The sequence below is a fragment of the Aulonocara stuartgranti genome (genome assembly GCF_965226115.1).
Source record: "Aulonocara stuartgranti genome assembly, chromosome: 18".
NCBI lineage: Eukaryota > Metazoa > Chordata > Actinopteri > Cichliformes > Cichlidae > Aulonocara > Aulonocara stuartgranti.
This window is the reverse complement of record NC_138954.1, coordinates 27,195,215-27,211,516: the sequence shown is the minus strand read 5'-3', so window position 1 is coordinate 27,211,516 and position 16,302 is coordinate 27,195,215. Positions and strand designations below refer to the sequence as shown.

Genomic DNA, 16,302 nt, shown 5'->3' with positions numbered 1-16,302 from the left:
AAGTGCGTTTACTTTTATGCGTATTACTATTATGTCTTTTGTTTTTTTTTTACAGTTATATGCTTTCATTCCGGAACAGATAAATCAGTTTTAGTGGTTGAAAGTTATGCTTGATTCATTTCCATCTCAAGATTGGGCAAAACAATGTGGACATTTCTTTAAAAATAAATAAATAGGTACTTTAGCGTGACCACAAAAGGGAGTCAAATTTCGACCGGGATACAAAATTTGTCACAACATGGCGGAGGTCATATCCGGGTTATTTTCCGCTGTCACTTCTTGCCGCAAACACGGACCTTTAACTCTCAGGGACAGTCATATAACTTGCATATAGCTTAACTGGGGTCTTGCACAGGTGACAATTAAATATGTTTTCCTTGTCAACGACGGTCCAGCCTCAGGTAAGAAAGCAGGATAAGTTAGCTCAAGCTAATAGTAGCGCTCTTGTTCTTTTGGTTCACTTGAACGTGCTAGTAAGCTAGCTTAACCTTAGCATGTTTGTATGACTCCCCCTGCTGTCTTTCGTTGTAGTTTATTTTGAACTGTGCATTTACATCGGTGGACAAGTTGCCACACCAGTTATCTGCTGTTTTCCCGTAGTTAAAGTAAAATAAGCAACGTGGGTCGTTGAGAGAAGTTTTGGCTAGCGCGTTAATGATAGTTTCCCAGTCTCCGCTGTGTCCTTAGTTGTGTGTCAAATAGTAAACTGCGTCATTGAGCGATGTGTCATTAATTAATCTGTCAATCGCCTATATGTAGCTATGTTTGTGTTTGTTTATGCCATCCAACTTTGCAACACCGGCTAGTTAACGTAATCTGTCTACATCGTCACCAGTCTCAATATGAGCAGCCTTCAGCTTGTAAGTGTATCTTTTGATATTCACAACGTGCTAGTCATTCACCAACTGATTGCAATGACCACAGGTGACTGTACCCCTGAGTCACCTCATCAACGTCCTCCACTCTCTGAAAAGCTCAGTGGGGAGCAGCAGCAGTGCCTCCTGCAAATCAAGAAAACATAAGGAGCGTGCTGCAGACCCAGAACTACACTGTGCCGAGGTACTCGCTGTACAAGTGCATATCCTGACACTTGCTTTAATGTTCTGAGCAATAACGAAAACATTGCATGCTCAATGTTATTAAAAAAAGCTATGTACTTTGTTTGTTTACAGTCTGTGTGGAATTTACGGGAGCTGGGTTTATCAGATCTGGGAACGCAGCAGCTGGATGAGCTGGTGACTCGTGTGTTGCCACACTTGAGCCCACAGGAAGCACCACTTGCATTTGGTGGTCAGACGGCCTGGAGGACCTCGCATCTCTCCACACATTCCTTTTTCCACAATAAGCATGGTGAGGAAGATGTATCTCAATATATCTCTATCTCACATCAGATTGATTAGTGTAGCTACTAAATGATTGTCACACAGGCCGACAAACCAGTTAGCAACCCTATTGCAATTTCAGGTTGCGAGGGAAAAATGTACTTTCCCCTGGTGAAATCGGTTGCATCAGAAACCTTCATGCTTGGGTTTCTAGCAGATTGGTGCCATCACTTTTAGTTCATCTTCCAGGCAAACTTTGAGCAACTGTGCAGCCTGTTAGTGACCGAAGCAGTCAAAAGAACCTTTTTCGTGCAGCACCATATATGTCTTTGCAACCAATTTCCCGCCCATCAATCTCCAGCAACCACTTGCCAGCCAAACATGGAATGCATTTTTTCCCCCTTGCTTAAAGGAAGTGACCCTCTGTGGTTACAGGTTTCTCACTGACTGGTCTCTAAGCCGGGTGACTGCCAGCAACCACTTGCAACATTTTGATGAATGCACACTTTTCTCTTATGACCAGTAGTTGCCAAATGACTGCCAGCTGGTCTCTAAGCTTGTGTGACTGAGGCCTTAATGAGACAGTAAGGCATCTGCTGCCAGTTTGCCCTGCAGTTACCTCATGATTTAAACGACACTTATACTTTGTTCTCTCTCCCCAGGCTTCTCATGGAGTCGCGTGCCGACACCGGTGTTTTCAAGGCTGCACCCTTCACCACTTCAGTCTGTCTGTACAGATCTCCAGTACCGGCCAGGTAACCATGGATTACAAAGTAGTTCAATAATTTTATGAAAGACTCTAACTTCATATTGAGTTACAACAAATAAATGATCTGAGTTGGTTTGTATGTTTATGTGAAAGCAAGACAGGCTGACATTACTGACAGGGTCATTGCAAGCATATCTTACATTTGCGTTGTACTTCTAGCTGTAACAACATATATATTTACACTCACTGACCAATTTATTAGATACACTTGTGAAACGTCTATACAAGCTCTCCTGCTGGAACTTTTTAAACGTTTATTTGAAATTGTTATAAAGGCGTTAATTCTAAGTGATGTTTATGGCTGAGCTCAGATCTATAAGTATTTCCTGTATTTTGTTCATCCCATTGACATAACTGATAAGAGCTATTTTACTGGACTCTGTTTTTGATAAAGTTGCTGATGACTTTACTATGTTTATGTCTGCATGATTTATTTCAGCGTTGGTTCAGACCAGAGGTTTTAAAACTTTAAGGAGCAAAACAAGACGACTGCAGTCAGCTTTCGAACGGCCTGCCGACTCTGAAGGGTTCACGCCATCTTTTATGAAGGTACATGTTTATTCACAAGGTTGGCATGTATTGCCAAATCCTTATGTTATGGACGTGTATAACATTTTTAATACTTTCTGTCATCAATGTGCATGATAAAATGCACAGCGAGTATGAAAAACAGCCTGCCTTTTACAGTCACAAAACTTGAGGAATGTGTGACAGCTTATATCTGTTTAGTCTGTGACACCTGCAGACTTGTAATTTAACTTGATGACCAAAGAAATATTTTTTTATATATATATTAGAAAGAGGTTTGCTGATCTTGTCCCTGTAGTTGTAAAACCTGTGGCTCTGGTGGTTCTTGCAAGAGTAACAGTGATGCAGGCTTTTAGATTGCAGTACTGACCAGACTTGCTTTGGACTGCAGGGGTTTCTCACACGTGACAAGGGGATAGAAGTTGAAAGTCTAGACAGCATGGTGAAGAACAAGAACATACCTGATGGACAGCAGGATGCGTTCAAGAGGGGCTTCGCTGAGGGTTTCCTGAAAGCTCAAGCCCTGACACAGCGAACTCAAGGCAAGTTTCAGTACAAACACACCTAGACTCGGTATCATTATACAGAATTAAACTGTGCTGATGTTCTTGTTTGACCGTCAGACTCACTTAGGAGGACTCGTCTAATCCTGCTGGTGCTGCTTCTCGTTGGGCTGTATGGCATCTCGAAGACACCTTTCATATCGGGTAAAGGCCCCCTTTCCCTCCAAACACTGGATCTTAGTTTCAAAATAATTTGCCTCCAAAGTACTAATATTTTAATAATCAGTTAAAATATTAACAGTAGAGCTAAACACTTGCAAGCTAAGCAAGCTTGTTCCAACTAAACCATTTGCAGTGGTGCTGCTGTGTGATGTGGCTAACATGTAATGTGTTTGTCTGTGTGAGTTGATTAACCATGACATGCCGCATGATTTCGAACTTTAATCTAATCATTTTGGACAGTGCGGTTCCGAACCACATCAGGCCTGGACTCAGCCGTGGACCCTGTGCAGATGAAAAATGTGACATTTGAGCATGTGAAAGGGGTCGAAGAAGCTAAGAATGAGCTGCAGGAAGTGGTGGAGTTCCTTAAAAACCCACAAAAGTTCACAGCTTTGGGAGGAAAGCTGCCTAAAGGTGGGTTATTTTTCACAGTGGCACATTCACAGTGACCTCTGGCATTACTCTTTCAAAACTCATTTTCTCCTCTCTCTTTAATTTAGGAGTTTTACTTGTGGGCCCTCCAGGGACTGGAAAGACCCTGCTGGCCAGAGCAGTGGCAGGAGAGGCAGACGTACCGTTTTATTATGCCTCCGGCTCAGAGTTTGACGAAATGTTCGTTGGAGTGGGAGCGAGTCGCATCAGGAATCTCTTCAGTGCGTTTATTTAAAAAAAAAAAAAAAAAGTTATTAGCATCCTTTTTTTTTTTTTGTATTAGTTAATTTAGAGTTTAAAGTTGATTGCTTGATATGTTTGTTTTTGGGTGACTGCTTTTCTTAAGGGGAGGCCAAAGCCAACGCTCCCTGTGTGATTTTCATCGATGAACTGGACAGCGTGGGTGGGAAAAGGATAGAATCTCCTATGCACCCTTACTCCAGACAGACGATCAACCAGCTTCTTGCTGAGATGGATGGGTAATCTGTAAAATCAAAACTCACATTTATGAATGTTCAGGAAGCAAGTCAGCTAAAATGATTTCTCAAAAAGCTAAATGTTGTGTGTTATTACAAACAGAATGATAGATTTTGTGATTGGTTTGGGTGGCATAATGATGGTACTGTATATTTTTTGAGGTTTAAATGAGTCATTTAAATTTTTGAAATCTTAATTTGTAGGTTTAAACCAAATGAAGGGGTGATCATCATCGGGGCAACCAACTTCCCGGAGGCTTTAGATAAGTATGTTTTGCCTCTTATTCCCAGCGAAAATATCACTGCTCACATTTTAGAAATGTCAAAGTTTACAGTCTTCATTCTATCAGTTGTAATTGGCAATACAAACAAAAAAGAGCTAAACCCTCCGGGCTGTGTTTCAAGTTATATGCTTGCACTTTATCATCTCTTTTTACCCTTGCAGTGCCCTGATTCGCCCAGGGCGTTTTGACATGCAAGTGACTGTGCCCAAACCAGATGTGAAAGGACGCACAGAAATTCTCAACTGGTACCTAAAGAAGATCAAAGTGGATCCAAGTGAGAAATTAGAATCTGCTAATGAGGAATAGGTTCATTATAATGCCCTTTCATAACCACATGGATGTTGTTTGTTATTTCTGCAGCTATCGAGGCCAATATTATTGCCCGAGGCACCGTGGGCTTCTCTGGTGCTGACCTTGAAAATCTGGTGAACCAGGCAGCCCTAAAGGCAGCGGTTGATGGCAAAGACATGGTCACTATGAAGGAGCTGGAGTTTGCTAAAGACAAAATCCTCATGGGTGAGTGATAGTTTGGTGTAAAGATGTACAACACCGCGAAAGTCACCGCGAAAGTCAGATGATCCCCTTTGAACAAGCACTGTGAACAGTGGTCTTTTCTTTGTTTTTCCTCAAGGCCCAGAGAGAAGGAGTGCAGAGATAGATGATAAGAACAAGCGCATCACGGCGTACCACGAATCAGGCCATGCAATTGTAGCTTTCTATACCAAAGATGCGATGCCAATCAACAAGGCTACCATCATGCCCAGAGGCCCCAGTCTGGGACATGTAAGGAAAGCTGGAGCTGGTTCATACTCTCACTACATAACTTTAAACTTGAATGCCTGGTTAAAACTTTATCTTCTACATCCTCAACTTCACCTTCAATGCTTCTTTGAAGGTCTCCATGCTTCCAGAGAATGACAGGTGGAGCGAGACTCGCTCTCAACTTCTGGCCCAGATGGATGTCAGCATGGGCGGCCGTGTAGCTGAGGAAATCATATTTGGCCATGATTACATCACAACTGGTAAGAAAATGTCCTTGAAGTGACCAGAGAGTGAGTGAACTGGGAGGGTAGATTGTACAAACACACTGATTCTTAGGTGAAGAAAGTTGCAGGATAAGGTGGAATTAATGGTTTATGATGTAGGATTGAATGAGTCATTTCTTGTTCTTCAGGAGCATCAAGCGACTTTGATAGTGCCACCAGGATTGCTAAGATGATGGTAACCAGATATGGAATGTGTGAAAAGGTATATTTGCTTAAAAGCAGCACAAAGTGAAAGACTTTATGTCCTTACATTCATTTTTTTTCAAGCATCCCCTTTGCCTGTGTGTCTCTTAGCTGGGTATAATGACCTACACTGATCTGGCAGCACAAAGCCCAGAGACACAAGCAGCTGTGGAGCAAGAAATCAGAGTGTTACTCAAGGTCTGTGTGATCTGTTATATAATGTTAAAAACTAACTCGGCTCCTGTTCTTTAAAAAGAAAATTACATTTTGTTTATGTTCTCTGACATCTTTTCTCTTGCTCTCTCCAGGAGTCATATGAGCGTGCCAAAGCCCTGCTGAAGTCTCATGCTAAAGAGCACAAGAACCTGGCAGATGCTCTGCTCATGTACGAGACACTAGATGCCAAAGAGATTCAGCTGGTCCTGGAGGGCAAAACCCTGGAGACCAGATGAACCCTGAGAGGACCCAAATATCTCTGGGCACAGGCAGAGGAGGAGGTAGATTTTAAGAGGTCAACTGATAGAAAAAGGAAGGATGGACTCAGAGGCCTGCATTTATAATGTCACTTTACAAGTGTTCCTGTGGGGAAAATCCCATCCCTTCATGCTGTCTCACCTTCACAGAATCCCATCACTATCCCCAGATAAGTAGTGCTGTTATTTAAAGCATAAACATGAGTGCCCCGTGTTCACATGTAAGCAGCAGTACTGGCTCACTGTATGGGATTAAAGGTTGAATGACTAAATGTTTAATATTAAAAATTTTGCTCAGGTCATTATATTGCTTGGTGGGAGGAAACAAAACATGAATGTAAATATATACTGCTAACATAACAGCATCTGAATTTCTTTTAGGGTTCTTCATAACTCAGCTGTATCACCATATTAATCTTTAGCCAGACAGATTCACTTCTGGTCAATTGGATACGCCACATATATTATCAACCCAAAGAGGTCATTGTTGATACAGCGTCCAGAATATATGTGAATCTCTACTCATGTTTCAGTTCTCTTCATGTGTTTGTGTTCATATCTGATATTTGTGAGGTGTGTTTCCAGTGTATCTTACTCCCCTGCTGCTTTCTTTTGAAGGTTACTATATAATTTTTTTTCTTCCGAAGTAGGATAAAGTTGAACTACAATGGCTCAGCACCTTGGCTAAGCGTGGATATTTAAAATGTTCGTGTGCACTCTTTGTGCCCTTTTCTTTCAAGCGTACAAATGGAAGAAAAACTGCCCCTCAGCTTCAGAAAAGCACGTGACGTAAAGTGGCTGTGTTTGGCATAGCAATACAGCTTTGGGATCGGAAGGCTTTTAGTTCTGAAATAAAAATAATGCCATAATTTAATTAAAAAGTTTGAGATTGGCTTTTGGAAGCCTCATCAGTGACATAGTAGTTTTTCTTGTACATGCAAATTGTGAAATAAAGACTCTGCAGTTATTCTGAGAAGCTAAAAGGCCAGCTGTCAGTATTGTGCTTCAGTCCCCGTTCTCATCGCTTAACTGTCGAAAGGCTTCTAGCCCGTGTCTGGTCCTGCATACTGGACTGCTTAGTAAACAAATCTCCATTGCAAAGTGGACAAACAATGCTAAATGTTTTGTGGTACTTTTCTCCAGGTGTGAAAGAAGATGTGAGGGGAAAATGAATTTCATTTAATTGTAAGATGACTCCAAATCAAACACTTACCAGCACAGATTGTCTGTACAAATCTACGTCAAAGCAGTGAATGTCTTTCTCCAAATGTGTATGTGATCCATATTTAGAACGCTGATTTCAGCATGTTGTGCATCTTGATGTTTGAGTTTTATTTTTTTTTCCAGTTTGCCACAGTATATTCTGTTTGTTCGCCTTTTAGTGAGTAACTTATCTGTGTGTATATATAAGGGGTGTAAGGGGAACATTGTATATAGATGTATAGTGAAGCTTTTATGCTGTGTACACTGAATGGCTCTCTGCTGTACATCTCTCCTCAGTGTAAAGGAAAAGGAACCCAAATAAAGACTTAAGTGTGTACAGGTGACTTTATTTATTTTAAAATGCACATAAAACAACACTACATATACATCCTTGTAATAAGTGACACAACTAAACACCCCCCAAAATCTCAGCAATTATTAAATCTTTATTCAGTTCAATTCAAATCTGTTTATTATTTATGTTGCACCAGGTCATGACCTCAGTTGCCTCAAGGTGTTTTGTATTGTTAGATAAAGAGCCTAAAATATTAGAGATGAACAATAAATATATATAGAGATATAGATATATAGATATAGATACTTTCAGTGTGTTTCCACACACTGAAAGTATCTTAGCATGAGCGCACAGGTTTGCTATATTTTAAACAATAGTCCTTTTGTTTTTACATGAGATATATATATAGATATATAGATAGATATCTATAGATATATAGATAGATATCTATAGATAGATAGATATAGATACTTTCAGTGTGTTTTCACACACTGAAAGTATCTTAGCATGAGCGCACAGGTTTGCTATATTTTAAACAATAGTCCTTTTTTTTTTTTACATGAGATATATATATATATATATATATATATATATATATCAAGTTAAAGGCATGGCATCCACAGTTTTAGCGTGAGTGTAATTGAAATGTTGTCAAATCTGCAGATGGACGCACTGGGCATCAGCTCAACGTGACTTGCTACAGGCCCCAAACAACGTGAGAAACACTGGAATAAATGTCAAGCCGTGGAACAGTCCAAACACAATGACAAGAAACACGATTTTGAAAAATGTCCGGAATATGTAACTCCCAGACACGCTCAACACCACCACACCTAAGATAGTGGACAGTGCTCCCTGCAGTACTGGGTAACCCAAAATCGCCAAAGCCTCAATAGCTTTCTCATTGGCGTCACTTTTGGGACTCGAAACAAAAGAGTAGCAAATGTGCGCCGAGAAATCTACCGAGAAACCGATGCACATGACCAGATTGATCATGGAGATGGAATCCAGATTGACGCCCCAGAGGGACATGAATCCCGTCACGCCGGTGATGACTGAAACAATTGCAAACACTACACAAAGTGAGCAGAGAGGATCGGGTATGAGTACGAGAGAGATTGCAAGCATTACGATCACAGCGGTGAGCATGGTTTGGATGGTGTTATTTAAAATGACAGTGTACTGGTCAAAGTAGATGAAAGAAGGGTGGTACACCAGGAGCTCCACTGAACATTCCTCTGCAGTTTTCCTGAGCTCCACCATCATATCTGCCATCGGTACGTTGTTTTTTGTCTGAAGGAAAAAGCGAGATGCCTGAATCTTATCGTCTGAAGTCCATTGGATGTCTTGTGCTAAGAATGGGTCAAAATTTAAGAAAGGTTTCAGGTTGTTTAGGAAATCCTCCTGGGAGCTTATGGGCTTATTATTGGCTTCTGCATAGTTTTCAAAGAAAATGAACCAAGCCATTGTGTTATTGACAAATTTCAGTGATTCAAAACTTGAAATACAAGAATTTAATTGCTTCCGTTGGTCTTTGTCCCAGTAGGGGAATTGCTGCTCTATTGCCACCATTGCACTGAAGCTATATTCATTGAAGTGCTCCTCTTCATGGTTGTAGTAATTGATAATGTAAGAATCATCCAAAGCCAGGTTCTTAGTATCAAGTCCTTCTTTTAAGATTACACAGCCATAGATACTAGCAGCTAAATAACCTGCATAAAGGACAAACACAAAGACTTTTGTCACTTTGTGGGTCAGAAATGGACCGTAGAACTTCTCAAAAAAAGAACTTATGGGCTCTGTTTCCTCTTTTTCAGTATCTTTGTTGTACCGACCCCCAGTACAGCACAACAAGAAGGCTTTTGATTTCCCTGGTGCATCACTTGGGACTTCGATGCAGGTGATCCAGTGCTTGTTCTCTGCTTCTCTCTGCCCATTTAAAGCCATGCATGCACCCAGGAAAGTCAGGCTGTAGAAGTAACAGAAGCAAAGACAAATTCCAGCATAGAGGCAGAAGGACTGGACTGAGCCAAAGGGTGTGATGCAGCCCAGGAAGAGAGCCAGCACATCGGTGAGGGTGGTAATGGTAATGGAGATGGCAGCATCTTTGTAGGTCTCACCCAGCCGTTTTGGCACGCTGTCCAGAACACGAGTCTGTTGCCAGCAGGAGATCATGATGAACATATCATCGATCCCAATACCTTTAGTGATAAAAGTCAGAGTGGGGAATATTTTTAAAATACAAAATAAGACTTCAGGCTTAGAGTATTGGTGTGTGTTTGTGTGAGTGTCTACAAGGCTAGGGTTAGGGGAGATAGAGAGCACTAATGACAGGGTTACCATCAGCTGTAATGGTAGTTTCTTAGAAAACATTGAAATCAATCAACTGTAAGTGTTATTTTAAGAATGCAGGTCTTGTTGACAATCGCTGCTGTGAAAATCTTGCTAAAGCTTTTTCTGGCATAACATTTTCTACAAACTGCTGCCTTAACTGAACACTTTGACCTGAATGTTTAACAGAGCCTCACCTAGAATCATGAAGGGACAGGAGGCAGCTGTCATTACAAAAGGCTGGCCCACCAACAAGAGCAAACCAAAACCACTCACGACCGCTAGACTTGTAGAGAGAACGCCGCAGAACCCCACCCACACCTTCGTCCTCACATTATCCAACCTGAAAAAACAAACTCATATTTTATTTTATCTTTAAAGTAATTTGTCAAATATACATTCAATGACAGGCTTGGCTGTTATGTTTTTCTGACCTCCAGCAAGTTATGATGGAAAATGTGATGGCAATAGAGTAGGTGATGGAAAATAAAGAGATGACAGAATCTGGAGATTTCTCAAATTCCCACTGCATTGACATTGAGGTGGAGTATGATACCTAGAAGATTGGAAAAAGAATGAGCAGGAACAATCTCACCAAGTGGGAGGATAATAACTTAAACACAAAATGTGAGTTCTTACCTGGAGGGAAGGTGAGGAGCTATTTGACACCAAACTAATGAAGCTTTCCAACCAAAGGTCATTTTTTGTTTTGTTGCCCTCTTTTAAATAGTAATAGAGTTGTATAGCTTTAGCGCTTTCAACAACTGAAGTGTCTCCTTGAGTCACACCCCCCAGACTTGTATACAACGGCAAATTTGTGTTACCATTGTGATACCACGGGAATGTCAGTGTGACAGCTTTTATATTTTCGGCATTGTATTGAATGATATCTAGAATGATGTTTGAAATGCAGTTTTTCATCACCTTAGCACAGATGCCCTTATATTTAAATGATTCCTTGTCAAATTCTACCAACATGTTCTTGATTTTAGAGTCCAACGTGAGGATTTCTTCAAGCATTTTAACAGTCAGAATATTAGTCTCGCTTGTAGCTATGAGAGTGGCATAGTTTCCATCTGTGGTCTGCCGCAAACTTGAAAACATGGAATCATCTTCTGGAAACATTTCACTGAAGTACTTCCTCTCTGTCTTGGCCGGTCCATTAAAAGGTGTAAACTCCTCTTCAATATTGTTGGAGATTCTGTCCTGAGTAAAATAAAACCCGCTTCCCAGAGCTGCAGAGACAATAAGGGGGGCAATGAGGAACCACCAGGGATTGGATCCAACAGATTTACCCATCTTCTTAAAGAAGCTCTGAAGGGGCTTTTCTATGCAATCCATGCGACATCTGGCCATAGCTGCAAAACCTGGCTCCTTTGACAGGATGATAGAAGCTCAAAAATATGTTTTGTGGATATAAATCGGTTGCTCCTTTGTTTTCAGAAATGTTCAAACTATTGTCACAGGCTGCTGTCAGAAGCATTTACTGTGCCGCACATTCCAAAAGAAACTGCAACAAAGAACATGGAGCCCATGTTCTTTGTTGCAGTTTCTTTTCAGCAGATGTGGTTTGAGGAAAGGCTCACTCAGTGAGCTTGTTCAGGAAGAGTCGCTTTCATACGGTTCATTGGTTCTATCTCACTCTTTGCTAGAGTTTCTTGTTGCTTAATCCTGTTGTATCACAAAAAAAATCATCTTTGGAATCTGTAAAAAAAGCAAAACACTTCAAAAAAATAAAAATAAACGGAGAAGAGCAAATTTCAACTAAAAAGATTTCCCAGAGTGTGATTAAAAAGAAGATGCACTAACAGCAGACCAAAAAAACAGATGAGCTCTCCTGAGCGCTCAACACCACCACACCTCCTGAGCACTCATTTATATAGAGTGGGGAACTGCTGCCTCCTCCTTTTGGTTATACTATAACCATCTTGGCATCATTTTTTATTTCAATTTCATGACACTATTACAATCCATTTGTAACTTTCTGAATCCAATATTTCTAAATACATGCTTACAGCATTTCTTTTTAAGTGCTCAAAACCACACATAAGCTAAATATGTTGGTAATAATATGTAGATCACAATGACCTCACTGAGTACTTGACGGTTTCCAGTATGTTAGTACAAAGTTCAGTGTGGTTATCAGTGCCAATGACAGGTTATGGACAATGAGGATATAAACGGATGGGAAAAAGACGCTCTTTCTCTTGTAATCTTATCAGTCAGATGACACACCTCATATAATTAACCCAGCAATGCAAATGCATCATACTCGATGCATGAGTTTTTCAGACTACTTTTAGTTTACCAGCACAGCTTAAAACAGTGTGATTTCTCTCCCCTCAAAACGCCTAAATAATTTGCACAAAAGCAAATATGATACAAATCCAAATTCATATATGTAAATTTATATTTAACACCTTTTTCATTTTCATTTTTCATTGGCCAGGTTCAAGAAACACCCTAGTTTTTTCTTTTTTCTTTTTAAAGACGAATTTTCTGACTATTTCACAGTTCAAGCATCACAGCGTTAACTGCGGCAAACGCAACCCGTTATTATTCCCCCACAACCCTCGGGCGATACCATGTCATGGTTCGGGTAACGTAAAGGTTACACAAAGGAGGGCCTTTTAGGATTGATGGAAGGAAGCTGATGCACAAAACAAAGACATGTTGTGCTCCATTATGTGACTCTTTATTTAGGCACTTGAAAGGTAACCCCACCTGAAGGCAGTCATTTCCTGTGGTTGTGGTTCCATGCACTAATTTCAGTTCAGCCTGAAGGGTAAGCTGGCCCATAGCAGAGCAAGAACATGTGTGTAAATACTAGAACTAACAAAATCAAACATTTAACTGTTAAGATCGGGAGAAATCCCAACAAACAGGAACAAAGATGCATTATTAAAAGCTTTTATTAATAGCTTGTAACAGAAATTAGTTTCCAATCTTTATGTTTAACTCACTTGTATTTGACACTAAATGCATTTGCCTTGATCAGCTTTTCAAATCCTGGTAGCATTTAGTTGGTTTTAGGGGATGCTCATTTATGTAAGTCATGAATAACTTGCATAGTGTAAACATATATTTGCATTTTCTTATTATTTCTGACCAAACACCAATTAAATGAAGTAACGTAGGTGAAACTCACTCTAGAAAAACTAGATTATTGCTTCTTCTCTGCACCACCCCTGCAAAAAATCTTGAGAACCCCTCATTTCTTTATATTTTAATTCAAAGGAGTTTTAAAGTGCTCTTGAGCAATAGTTCACCGGGATTTCTGAAGGTCTTTCAAATTGTTTATTGTTTGTTAAACGATATAACACTGGTCTATGGATCATAAACCTTTAAACCTTTAAAGGTCATAAAAAAGCATAAAACTAACTTAAGTAAGCAATTTTAAATTGTTTGTCTAGGCACTTTGTTATAAGCTGCCTGTCACAAAAGCCATGGGAACATCCACAAAATGAAGATAGCACAATTATGACAGACATTAAATATTATTTTGAAAACTCATGCAAAGACACCAGATAGGACTTGAGAGATGCATCCCACACTGCTAATGAAACGGTGTGGAATAAGTTTGACAGAGAGCAGAAGAAAAGGCAGCCAATATCCAAAGAAGAGCTTTGAATGTCCTCCAAGAAGCCTGGGGAACTATTCGACTACTTAAAGAAATGACAAGAGAGCTGCTTCACAGAGTTCAGGCTGTGTTGAATAATAAAGATCAAGGTTATTGGAAACGTACAGACTCTGATTTTTCTTTATATTCTGTATTTCCTTTTTTTTTTTTAAATTATATTTTTATTGAAAGAAAAAAAAAGGGACTTATTACAATAAAGTGCATTGACATTGTTTAGTCGAGAAAAAAAAAGGAAAGGAAAAAAAATAAAATTAACTCATTGGCTTGACAATGTGTTACATAATGCAGCATGTTTAACTTATTTACAAAAACTACATTAGGTACATATTATGAAGTTGAGGGTCAACCTAACATTGTACGATACATGGGAGATACACCAAAATACACCAATTCAGGGCTGGTCTTACCTAAATTCAGGGCGGATGGGGGACACAAAACTAATCCATTTATTCCATATTTTGTAAAATTTGTCTTTCCGAATTTTTAGAAGGAATGTCAATTTTTCCATTTTAAATATTTCGAAAACCACATTAAACCAATCCTCAAGTGTTGGCGGAGTTGGATTTAACCACTTTCTGGTTATAGATTTTTTGCTGGCCGCTAATAACGCTTGTAAGAGTTTTGTGTCCCCTCCCCGGACCGAGTCAGCAACCAAGCCCAGGTACAAATTTACAAAATTGATGTCAAATTTTATCTTAAAAACCTCATACAAAGTCTTATGGATTCCCAGCCAGTAGTTTTTTAAGTTAGGGCAGTCCCAAAAGATATGATAATGATGTGCCTCTTCTGATCCACATCTTCTCCAGCATTCTGCTGTCCCATTTTTATATTTAGTCTGATGAGGAGTTTTAAAAAATCTAATAATGTTCTTCCAACAGTGGTCTCTCCAAGATAGAGAACTTGTTGAGTACCAATGAAAATTACAAATCCTCTCCCAGTTCTCGTTTGTTATACCCATCCCCGATTCCAATTCCCATTTAATCTTAACATTTTGAGTAGTATCCTTCCTTGCTTGAAGGAGCACATCATATAGTTTGGAGATTGCCTTTCTCAGGGAACTATCATATGCTAATTTAACTATCTTAAAAATTTCTGACTCGACCATATTCAGGTTTGAGATATTGCAGTGTTTATTAAAGTAAACCCTCATTTGAAGAAACCTGAAGAAATCTACTTGTCTTAAGCCGTTTCTTATTTGTAATGACTGGAAACTCTGTAGTGTCCCTTTATGTGTGAAGGAATGGAATGTTGTTAGTCCACTCTCTATCCAAGACTGAAATCTATTATCACTTTCATTTGGTTTAAAATCTGTGTCATAAGCACACCATCTAAATACTTTTAATATTCGTTCACTACCACATATTTCAGTCACTTTATTCCATATTTTTAAAGTGTGGCTAATCCATGGTCCTTTATTTTTTAAACGGTCTGCCAATTTTTTTATCCGCAATTGAGGCTTGTAGTTGGAATTTAGGGGTTGTATTGAATTCTATGGATTTCCACTTAGCTTTCAAACTCGGGTTACACCATTGCAGCAGGGGGATGACCTGAGATGCATAATAGTAGTATTGTAAGCATGGAAGCGTTGCCCCCCCCCCCCCCCCCCCCTTTTGCCTTGCTTAACTGTAAAGATCTAAATTTAATTCTTGGTTTTTTCCCATGCCAAATAAAGTGCGAAATCCATTTGTCCCATTCACCAAACTGTGTGTGACTTACTTCAACAGGCAAAGTTCTAAATAAATAGAGGAGTCTTGGGAGTACATTCATTTTCACTGCTGATATCCTTGAGTTTAAATTTAAGAAAGGCACCAAATTCCACCTATCTAAATCAAATTTTATGGCCTGTGACAAGGGACCATAATTTACTTGTGATAGATTAGAAATATTCTTAGTTAGAATTATTCCCAAGTATTTAAGTGTTTCAGCTTCCCAATTTATATTATAATTATCTCGTAAAGTGTTAGATGCTGTATAGTTTAGTGTCATTACCTGTGTTTTGTTTAGGTTTAATTTATAACCTGACAATTCCCCAAAAACAGATAGAGAGGACATCAACTCCTCAAATGATTCTTCGGGTTCCTTCAAAAAGACCAAGACATCATCTGCAAACATTGCAACTTTTTGTTCTTCCCCAGCAACTACAATACTTTTAATTTTGGTATTGTTTCTTATAAACTGACCAAGGGGCTCAATATAAAGTGCAAATAAAAGTGGTGAGACTGGACAACCCTGCCTGGTCCCTCTTTCTAGAGTAAATGATTCAGATAAATCTCCATTGACTTTCACGCGAGCCCTTGGTTTATCGTAAAGGGATTGTATTATTAAAATAAATTTATTGTGAAAACCAAAAGTCTTCAGTACCTTATAAAGAAAAAGCCATCTGACTGAATCAAAGGCTTTCTCAGCGTCCAGTCCCACCAACATTGCCTGGACCCCATCTCTGTTTATTTGTTCAATAACATGTAGGGAACGCCTTATGTTGTCCATTGTTTGCCTTTGTTGAATGAAACTGCACTGATCCAGGTCTATTATGTCAGGTAAGATTTTTTCTAATCTTTGCTGTAAATAGTTTATAATCCAAATTTAATACACTAA

General features: G+C 39.4%; 2 protein-coding genes across 2 annotated transcripts; one reads left to right on the top strand and one right to left on the bottom strand.

The window, feature by feature from the left end:
• The first annotated feature begins 204 nt into the window (after positions 1-204).
• Positions 205-7,778, top strand: yme1l1b (YME1-like 1b). The gene is made up of 18 exons (XM_082513374.1): positions 205-401; positions 925-1,059; positions 1,173-1,350; positions 1,985-2,077; positions 2,531-2,640; positions 3,011-3,171; positions 3,253-3,326; positions 3,585-3,758; positions 3,845-3,997; positions 4,123-4,255; positions 4,457-4,519; positions 4,698-4,810; positions 4,897-5,052; positions 5,168-5,319; positions 5,432-5,558; positions 5,711-5,784; positions 5,877-5,963; positions 6,074-7,778. Exons 1-18 carry the CDS (start codon positions 369-371, stop codon positions 6,215-6,217), a joined length of 2,160 nt encoding a protein of 719 aa, XP_082369500.1. The 5' UTR covers positions 205-368; the 3' UTR covers positions 6,218-7,778.
• A 587-nt stretch (positions 7,779-8,365) lies between these two features.
• On the bottom strand, positions 8,366-11,547 carry ptchd3b (patched domain containing 3b). Its single transcript, XM_082514985.1, has 4 exons — positions 10,707-11,547; positions 10,502-10,623; positions 10,265-10,410; positions 8,366-9,937 (listed from the first exon to the last, which is right to left on the bottom strand). Exons 1-4 carry the CDS (start codon positions 11,421-11,423, stop codon positions 8,421-8,423), a joined length of 2,502 nt encoding a protein of 833 aa, XP_082371111.1. The 5' UTR covers positions 11,424-11,547; the 3' UTR covers positions 8,366-8,420.
• Between the last annotated feature and the right edge of the window lie 4,755 nt (positions 11,548-16,302).

Coding starts and splice junctions, on each gene's coding strand:
- yme1l1b (XM_082513374.1), top strand. CDS start 369: ATGTTTTCCTTGTCAACGACGGTCCAGCCTCAG. Junction 402..924: donor CAACGACGGTCCAGCCTCAG/GTAAGAAAGCAG, acceptor CAATGACCACAG/GTGACTGTACCCCTGAGTCA. Junction 3,759..3,844: donor GGGAGGAAAGCTGCCTAAAG/GTGGGTTATTTT, acceptor TCTTTAATTTAG/GAGTTTTACTTGTGGGCCCT.
- ptchd3b (XM_082514985.1), bottom strand. CDS start 11,423: ATGGCCAGATGTCGCATGGATTGCATAGAAAAGCCCCTTCAGAGCTTC. Junction 10,624..10,706: donor GCTCCTCACCTTCCCTCCAG/GTAAGAACTCAC, acceptor CCAATCTTCTAG/GTATCATACTCCACCTCAAT. Junction 9,938..10,264: donor CTGTCCCTTCATGATTCTAG/GTGAGGCTCTGT, acceptor TTATCACTAAAG/GTATTGGGATCGATGATATG.